The sequence below is a fragment of the Bufo bufo genome, chromosome 2, assembly GCF_905171765.1.
Source record: "Bufo bufo chromosome 2, aBufBuf1.1, whole genome shotgun sequence".
In the NCBI taxonomy this organism is placed as follows: domain Eukaryota; kingdom Metazoa; phylum Chordata; class Amphibia; order Anura; family Bufonidae; genus Bufo; species Bufo bufo.
In genome coordinates, this window is record NC_053390.1 from 11057474 (window position 1) to 11067011 (window position 9538).

General features: G+C 44.2%; 1 protein-coding gene across 1 annotated transcript; it reads right to left on the bottom strand.

The window, feature by feature from the left end:
- Nucleotides 1–7904: 7904 nt before the first annotated feature.
- LOC120990613 (gastrula zinc finger protein XlCGF71.1-like) lies at nt 7905–9222 on the bottom strand (the record flags this gene model as incomplete). Its single annotated transcript, XM_040419533.1, has 1 exon — nt 7905–9222. A coding segment is annotated over one exon (810 nt), but the record flags the coding sequence as incomplete, so codon positions are not given.
- Between the last annotated feature and the right edge of the window lie 316 nt (nt 9223–9538).

Sequence of the window (9538 nt, forward strand, 5' to 3'; positions counted from 1 at the left end):
CCCTGGCCACCAGAATCTACGAGTGATGAGGTCGGCAGTAGATCTGCTTCCAGGGTGTCCTGTAAGAACCGTACAATGATATTCCTCAAACACCTTGTGACGCAAATCCGGTGGCACAAATAGCTTCCCAGAGGGACATGAATCCGGTGCGTATCCCTGGGCCTTTAACACCTTCACCTCTAGGTCAGGGTAAAGAATGGATATCACCACCATTTCAGACAGTATGGGACTCGGATTTTCGAAATCACCACCTCCAGGAAAACTACGTTCCAAGGCAGCTGCCTTGAAGTTCTTAACCCCAGGACAATAGGTGACAGTAAAATTGAATCTGGTGAAAAACAGGGACCATCTGGCTTGTCGGGTTCAGTCGTTTAGCTGACTCCAGGTAGGCCAGATTTCTGTGATCAGTGAATACCGTGATCGGATGAATCACCCCCTCCAACCAATGATGCCATTCCTCAAATGCCACTTTAATGGCCTGTAACTCTCTGTTACCCACATCATAATTTCTCTCAGCGGGGGAGAGTTTTTTAGACAAAGGCCTCATGCCCACGACAGTGTTTTTTCACTGTCAGTGACGCGGACACAGATGACATACCAGTTGTGCATCCGTTTTTTTTTGACTGACCCATTGACTTGAATGGGTCGATCCTCCGTTTTCCACTGACAAGAATAGGACAGGTTATATTTTTTGGACGGACTGGGATCACGGACGCGGAGAAAAAACGGAGGACTATCAGTTTCTTTTCACAGCTCCAAAGAAATGAATGGGACCGCCGCTAAACTGTGAAAAATTACGGAATGGACGCGGATGCACACAACGGTCGTGTGCATGAGGCCAAAAATGCATATGGTTGCCATTTACCAGGTGACGGGCCCTGCGATAAAACTGCTCCTACCCCCACCTTGAACGCATCTACTTCCACAATGAAAGGCTGTGATACATCCGGCTGCACCAATATAAAGGCAGAAGAAAAGCATTCCTTAATCGCAGAAAAGGCTCGCAATGCCGAATCAGACCACAGTGAGACATCTGTCCCTTTCTTAGTCATGTCTGTTATGGGTTTTACTATTGTCGAATAATTCTGAATACATTTTCGGTAATACTCGGTGAACCCCCAAAACTGCATAAGAGCCTTCAGATTTTCGGGTCGATCCCAGTCCAATACAGCACGGACTTTCTCCGGATCCATTCGAAAACCTGAAGATCACAACAGGTAGCCCAAAAACTGCACCTAGTGTACAGCAAAAACACACTTTTCTAATTTTGCATACAATTTATGATCTCTTAGGATCTGTAACACCTGTCTAACGTGATCCTGATGTGTCTCCACGTCTGGAGAATAAAATAGAATGTCATCCAAATACACGACTACAAAACTCCCCACAAGGTGGTGAAAAATGTCATTCACAAAATGCTGGAAAACCGCAGGAACATTGGTCAACCCAAAAGGCATGACCAGGTTCTTAAAGTGCCCCTCAGGAGTATTAAAAGCCGCCTTCCATTCATCCTCTTCCTTGACCCTGACCAGATTATATGCCCCCCTTAAGTCCAACTTGGAGAACACCTTGGCACCAATAATCTGGTTAAACAAATCGGGAATCAAAGGAAAAGAGCAAGGACAGGGCCGGCTCCAGGTTCATGTTGGCCCTTGGGAAATAAATCTCAGTGGGCCCCCTTGTAGCATTTGTCAAATGTCACCACGGCATCTGAGAGTGTTAAAAAAACGGACGTGCCTTCCCACAGCGCAGATCAGGGAAAGCACCCTGTTCTGAAAATGAGCCGCAGCCTGTACTAGGCTTTCAGGCTAATTCTTAGTATATCCCAGTTCAGGCCAGTTCCCTGGTGGCAGCACTAAACTGTGATATAGTGATTTCTATACAGAATAATGGTGCCATTTCCATTTTATCTCCCAAGAAAATTGAATAAAAAGTGATCAAGTCATACACACCCCAAAATTGTATTGTCAAAAAAGACAGATTTCCCTCAAATAAGCCCCCACACATCTCCTTAGACATAACTATAAAAACAGTTATGGGGGGTCACCGGGGAGCAGGGGTTCTGTTAGGGTTGCCACCTTTCCCAGTAAAAAATAATAGTTACACAAATTAAAAAGGTTGGTGTGTCTATTTAAGTTTTATTCAGCCTCTATTTTTGAAATGATTCTGCTGAGATTCAAACTCACAGCCTTCTAAATTAAAGTCAAGAACCTTAACCACTGGGCTATAGAGCTTCATGTTAACCTGTTGTATATACACTCACCTAAAGAATTATTAGGAACACCATACTAATACGGTTTTGGACCCCCTTTTGCCTTCAGAACTGCCTTAATTCAATGTGGCATTGATTCAACAAGGTGCTGATAGCATTCTTTAGAAATGTTGGCCCATATTGATAGGATAGCATCTTGCAGTTGATGGAGATTTGAGGGATGCACATCCAGGGCACGAAGCTCCCGTTCCACGACATCCCAAAGATGCTCTATTGGGTTGAGATCTGGTGACTGTGGGGCCATTTTAGTACAGTGAACTCATTGTCATGTTCAAGAAACCAATTTGAAATGATTCGAGCTTTGCGACATGGTGCATTATCCTGCTGGAAGTAGCCATCAGAGGATGGATTCATGTTCTCATTCTGTTTACGCCAAATTCGGACTCTACCATTTGAAGGGTTTTGGTTGACTAGATAATTGCATTAATGAGAAATAGAACAGGTGTTCCTAATAATAATAATTCTTTAGGTGAGTGTAGTAATACGCATCTGCCAGATCCAATGTCACCATGAAGACATCTTTCGTTAGTAGATTTATTGTTGACTTGATCATTTCCATCTTGAATTTTTTGTACTGTACAAATTTGTTCAAGTGCTTTAAATTTATTACAGCCTTGTAGGCACCGCTTGTTTTTTTTTTTTTACCAAGAATACCAGGGAATAAAAGCCTTTTCCGTTCTTGATGTGATAGCACCTGAACCATAACGTTCTTCTGTAAAAGGAGTAAGATTTGAGTTTCCAAGAGCTGTTGTTTTTCCAAAGTCAGGATTGCGTTTGTCATGAATCTTTCTGGTGGCAGAGAGTCTAATTCTATCCTGTAACCCTACACCTGGCGTCATGGATTTTGTTGTCTGGAGGATTTATCCTGGTCAAAAAGGAAGACTTTTCCTCTCCCTTTTGGATGTTGCCAACATGATGTATTTTGTTTTGGTCAGGTTTATTACGTCTCTGCATGTGAAAGGAATGTCGCTGGTGGAAATATCTGGATTCCATGGGAAAAACTATTTTTCTATCCAACGCTTTTTCCAGAATGTCATCCATAACAGGCCCAAAAAGTCTGTCACCCTCACAGGGAATACTACACTGTGACGAATACCGCACCTCGTGGCCCTGCCTGACATCAACTACGTCGAGCTTATGAGATACGGTTAAGTCACTGGTTTCGAAGACGTGACGTTATGCCCTCCCTGGGAACACATAAGGTCAGCTTGGTACAGTTTACACAGATGCCTCCTGTCCACATGGGCACAGAGAGGCAACAAGCTGAGGAAGCCTTTTCACTGCCCCAGTAAAACAGCGCTTCCTCAGCCCGGGAAGACTGCCACCAGCTTCTCGTTTGATATAAGCCCAGTCCACTAACGGGATTATATAGGGTGAGAAACCAACCCGCAGTAGTGTATAACTAGGCAGAAACACGGACGTGGGGATTCGTGATCGAGATACCAGAACAGCACAAAATTAAATTATATATTTAATTGCCTTAAGGGCTCAGGGTACTTTCACACTTGCGGCAGGATGGATCCGACATGCTGTTCACCATGTCGGATCCGTCCTGCGGCTATTTCGCCATGCCCCCCCCCATTGACTATAATGGGGACGGGGGCAGAGCTCCGGCGCAGCACGGCGGTGCACGGCGAAAGCCGCCAGACTAAAATTACTGCATGTCAGGTTTTTTAGTCCGGCGGCTTTCGCCGTGCACCGCCGTGCTGCGCCGGAGCTCCGCCCCGGTCCCCATTATAGTCAATGGGGACGGAGCGGCGGCCCGGGGGCATGGCGAAATAGCCGCAGGACGGATCCGACATGGTGAACAGCATGTCGGATCCGTCCTGCCACAAGTGTGAAACTAGCCTCACTAGACATAAAACAATATACACATAAAATATATACAGTGGTCTGAGTGGTAAATACAGATGGCGTGGTACAAACAGGGTTAAGCAAAACAAAAAGGTCAGTTTAACAGGTATATGAGTCCTTTGGGTTGTGATGAGTTCTTAGCTGTAGTCACATAGGAGGCAGTGATGTCAGCAGGTTGCAGGTTCCTCTAAACACATGGCACGATGTGACCTCCCTTCAGAGAAAAGACCCGCCCGCTTGCTGGCACAAGCCTTTTAACCTGTAGCTGGCCCATCCCCTCCCGGCCTCTGGTAGGGGTCCACTCCCCCTCTGCTGGGGCTGGCAGCAAATGAGCCACAAAACCGATTAGGGCTCATGGCTCCAGACCAGAATGTTGCAGGGAAGTGGTTCTGGAACCAATGGATCCGCCTGGGTTCCGGCTACCAGTAGAGTCAAGCATGGTACTGTTATTTGGTTTCTGTGTGGAGATATATATATATATATCTTCCCTCCCTGGAATCCCACCACCAAACTATGACCACGGTGGTTCATCGTGGCCACAGGGACACAAATATGCATCTGGTTTATGTCTGTGAAAGCAGGGCCCCCCTGTGGAGTTCACTACCTCTGCTATCTGACAGCAGATGGCTGGTGTGGGAACATGGCTGACATTAAATAATAATCCATATTCCTCACAAAAGGTTTAATGTCAGCAGCATCTTAAGCAGTCCTTTGGGCTCTCTGGCACTTAAGACCTCTACAGAGAGAGGTGTTGTACTATTGGAATTGCACTGAGAAGGGCCTTGACAAAATGTACTCCGTCACAGAAAACCCATTGATCCTCGAGGTGGCAGCATCACCAAATAGACAGGGATTACATGATCCAGTTTTGCTGGTGCCTGTTGACAACTGATGTAACCCTACTGGGTTGGGGTGCTATCTAGATAATGTCTCAGTGAGGGGCACCTAGAGTCATCAGGAGCAGACATTACCCTCAAACCAAAGACAGCTTAGGGAAAATTGTCTGTCCCTGCCACATTTTGATCCACTGATCAGAGGGAAAGCAGTAAGGAAAAATTACACGACTTAGAGGAAGTGGGGTTACTTCTCAAGTGGGCAGAGGCCCTTTCTCTCTGCGGTTCACATTCATCTCTCAATACGGTGGCAGACCATCTGAGTCTGGTTACTCACTTCACAGGGAGTGGTCTTTGAATACAGATATCTTTCATTAGATCATTCAAGAGAAGATATGTGCCAGAAGTAGACCTGATGGCTATGAGACTCACTATATCAGAAAGACAATCCCTTGGTGGTGGACATTCTGTCCATACCATGAAGGTTCAGGCTGGTCTACATCTTCTCTCCAGTTTCCATAAAACAATACTGATAATATTAATGAAAATGAAGAAGGAGCAGAATACTGGAATAGGTATCATATTGTTTTGGCCAAGGATGAGTCGAGGGCTTTGGAGGCTTCCCCCACTGCACAATCTGGTGTCTCAGGGCAAGCAGCTCTGCTCATACCGAACAGATAAAATGTAACAGCCTGGAGCTGTGATGGATAACCTCCAGCACTCCAGCTGTGGTAAAACTACGGCTCCGAAGATGCACACTTGCTTGGCTGTTTAAGAACGTCTTAGAAATTAATGGAGCATGCTGGGAGTCATAGTTTCACCACAGTTGAAGTGCCGGAGGTTAGCCATCACTGGGATAGAGGGAGCTTACCATGGCAGGCCTGGGAAGCTTTAGAAGCAATTTCACTGCAGGGTCTCCAATTGAAAGGCAGAGGGAGCTGCATCCCTTTGCCTTACCTCACATAGGCAGCAATCACTGGTGGCATCTAAATGTGCAGTGGGCCACTCCCCCCGAAGTCCCCAACTGATGGAGTGCGTTGCTCAGTCTTTGAGTTGTTTGTCGTGATGCCAATTGCATATTAGCAACGAGAGCACAAGGCTCCCTTTTAGTGAGACTGGTGGTAACCAGGTGTAGGAATGCCAGAGTGGTGTAGAGTGTCCTACAATGTCCCTGTATGGTGTTATTTTAGCACTTGTCATGGTGCTCCTACCTGGATGCCTTGGAACCTCAGGCGTTGTAGTTCAAAGCAAGTGGTAAAGGGGGTATTTAACTTGGATGATGAAGAAGAAACTGAGTCCAGACCTTGTATGAAGTTCAAATGCAGCTTTACTTTCAATAAACGGTAATCCAAACAGTTTCCAGACTTTAGCTTGATTCCCAACAGATTTTAGCATTGACTGTGGCAGGCAACAACTTCTGCAACAAACTCTTCTCTGCTGTATCTGTACTTTCTCAGCTCTGCTATGCTGGCAATATTAAATAAAAAATTCTATCTTGCGACTTCTATCTTGAGTCTGTCTCCTTATCTGTAAATCCAGCGGAACTTCTTCCTGGCTTGTGAAGCTCTAGGCTTTAGCCTCAATGCCCAGAAGAGCCAAACGTTGCTCTGTTGGCCTAGGCAAGCCACACGTCCAACAGGGACGCGGGCCTGCTGCTTCCTTCTCCCAACAGGGAGATCCTCCAACTCTGTACAACCTGTCCCCAGGAGGGGGGGGGGGGGAGTTGAAACTGACTCCTACTAACTAGAACCTCCCCTCCTTACAGGGAGAGAGAAAGGAAAGATAAGTTCCCTTCTATGCTAAGTAGCTCTGACAAGTCTGCTGCCATCTGCTGCTGAACCAGGTTATTACATGAACATTAACAGTTTCATAGGAATACATATGTACAGTGTGAAGGACATGACATACACTCACCTAAAGAATTATTAGGAACACCTGTTCTATTTCTCATTATTGCAATTATCTAGTCAACCAATCACATGGCAGTTGCTTTAATGCATTTAGGGGGGTGCTCCTGGTCAAGACAATCTCCTGAACTCCAAACTGAATGTCAGAATGAGAAAGAAAGGTGATTTAAGCAATTTTGAGCGTGGCATGGTTGTTGGTGCCAGATGGGCCGGTCTGAGTATTTCACAATCTGCTCAGTTACTGGGATTTTCACGCACAACCATTTCTAGGGTTTACAAAGAATGGTGTGAAAAGGGAAAAACATCCAGTATGCGGCAATCCTGTGGGCAAAAATGCCTTGTGGATGCTAGAGGTCAGAGGAGAATGGGCCGACTGATTCAAGCTGATAGAAGAGCAACTTTGACTGAAATACTCGTTACAACCGAGGTATGCAGCAAAGCATTTGTGAAGCCACAACATGCACAACCTTGAGGTGGATGGGCTACAACAGCAGAAGACCCCTCCGGGTACCACTCATCTCCACTTCAAATAGGAAAAAGAGGCTACAATTTGCACGAGCTCACCAAAATTGGACTGTTGAAGACTGGAAAAATGTTGCCTGGTCTGATGAGTCTCGATTTCTGTTGAGACATTCAAATGGTAGAGTCCGAATTTGGCGTAAACAGAATGAGAACATGAATCCATTCTCTGATGGCTACTTCCAGCTGTCACAAAGCTCGAATCATTTCACATTGGTTTCTTGAACATTACAATGAGTTCACTGTACTAAAAAGGCCCCCACAGTCACCAGATCTCAACCCAATAGAGCATCTTTGGGATGTGGTGGAACAGGAGCTTTGTGCCCTGGATGTGCATCTCTCAAATCTCCATCAACTGCAAGATGCTATCCTAGCAATATGAGCCAACATTTCTAAAGAATGTTATCAGCACCTTGTTGAATCAATGCCACGTATAATTAAGGCAGTTCTGAAGGCAAAAGGGGGTCCAACACCGTATTAGTATGGTGTTCCTAATAATTCTTTAGGTGAGTGTAAATGCATTAAGTTAACCATCAGAAACAGTAGTTGGGTGTAAAAGTGGTAATGGCCCAACTCCGGGTCATTACAAGTGGTTAAGTGACAGGATTCGGTGCGATTGCTGTTCCCCGTCATTGTATATCCAGCACCAGCCGTGTATGGATTAGGATCATTGAGGCTAGGTCATCTATATATAGCTGCACAACCATTTTAATCTCGTGTTGTCCATTACGTGAGGACGCACTTGATGGTCTTACTATGTGAGGCATGTGGTTTTATCAATTTGGGCTTCCATGTGCATCACATTAATTGTTAATTAATTCCAACATGTACCTCCACATATTAATCCTGTTGCCCATTATGTGAGAAGGTATTTGATTGTGTTACTATTAATGTGAGGCACTTGGTTTTATTAATTTGTACTTCATTGTGCCTCATATTAATAGTAAGTGCCACTTAATGGGCAACATGGGGTTACTGTGGGTATTTCTTTTTTGTTATTTTATTTGTTATCGAATAATGTAATTCTTTAATTAGAATCAAAATCAAAGTCTAAATTCTGGAATTGTGATCGTATCCTTACTCTTCTATGATTTCTCTCATGACTAACAAGATCAGATTTTTGCGTAAAACATTGCTCACATTCTGAACATGCATACTGCTTCTTTCCTTTATGAGTTCTCTCATGTGTAAGAAGACTTGATTTCTGTGTAAAACATTTCCCACATTCTGAACATGAATACGGTTTCTCTCCTGTATGAATTCTCTCATGTTTAACAAGACTTGATTTCTGTATAAAACATTTCCCACATTCTGAACATGAATATGGTTTCTCTCCTGTGTGAATTCTCTCATGTGTAACAAGACCTGAGATCTCACTAAAACATTTCCCACATTCTGAACATGAATACGGTTTCAATCCTCTGTGACTTCTCTGGTGTACATCAAGACTTGATCTATGTGTAAAACATTTCCCACATTCAGAACATGAATACGGTTTCTCTCCTGTATGAATTCTCTTATGTCTAATAAGAGTTGAGATCTCACTAAAACGTTTCCCACATTCTGAACATGAATACGGCTTCTCTCCTGTGTGACGTAGCGCATGTTTAACAAGAGTTTGTCTAACTGTAAAACGTTTCCCACATTCTGAACATGAATACGGCTTCTCTCCTGTGTGACTTCTCTCATGTCGAACAAGCGCTGATTTATATGCAAAATATTTCCCACATTTTGGGCATGAATACAGCTTCTCCTGTGTGCGAATTCTTCTGTCTGTAGAAAGACTTGATCTTTTTGTGATCTCTTGAAACCTTTCACCCCCTTTCTGACCAGCAATTGTGGTAGCAATCTGTGATTGGTCAGAAGATTCCTCATGAACAGGGGGATTATATGACAGATCTGTACTGTGAAGTCCTTGATGTACATTAAGGTTTTCTCCTGAAGAGCACTGCATGTTGTCTTCATCTTCTACTTTATAGTTTAGTGACAACATGAAGTTTCCCTCAGAATTCTTATGGGAATTTTCTACTAAAGATACAAAATGAAATATATATTTTTGTTTAAATCTAAATTACAGAGTCGACAAACTTATAACATTCCTATTAAAGGGGTTGCTCCAGCGCCCACTGTTTCAGTAGCTTCCATTGCCATGG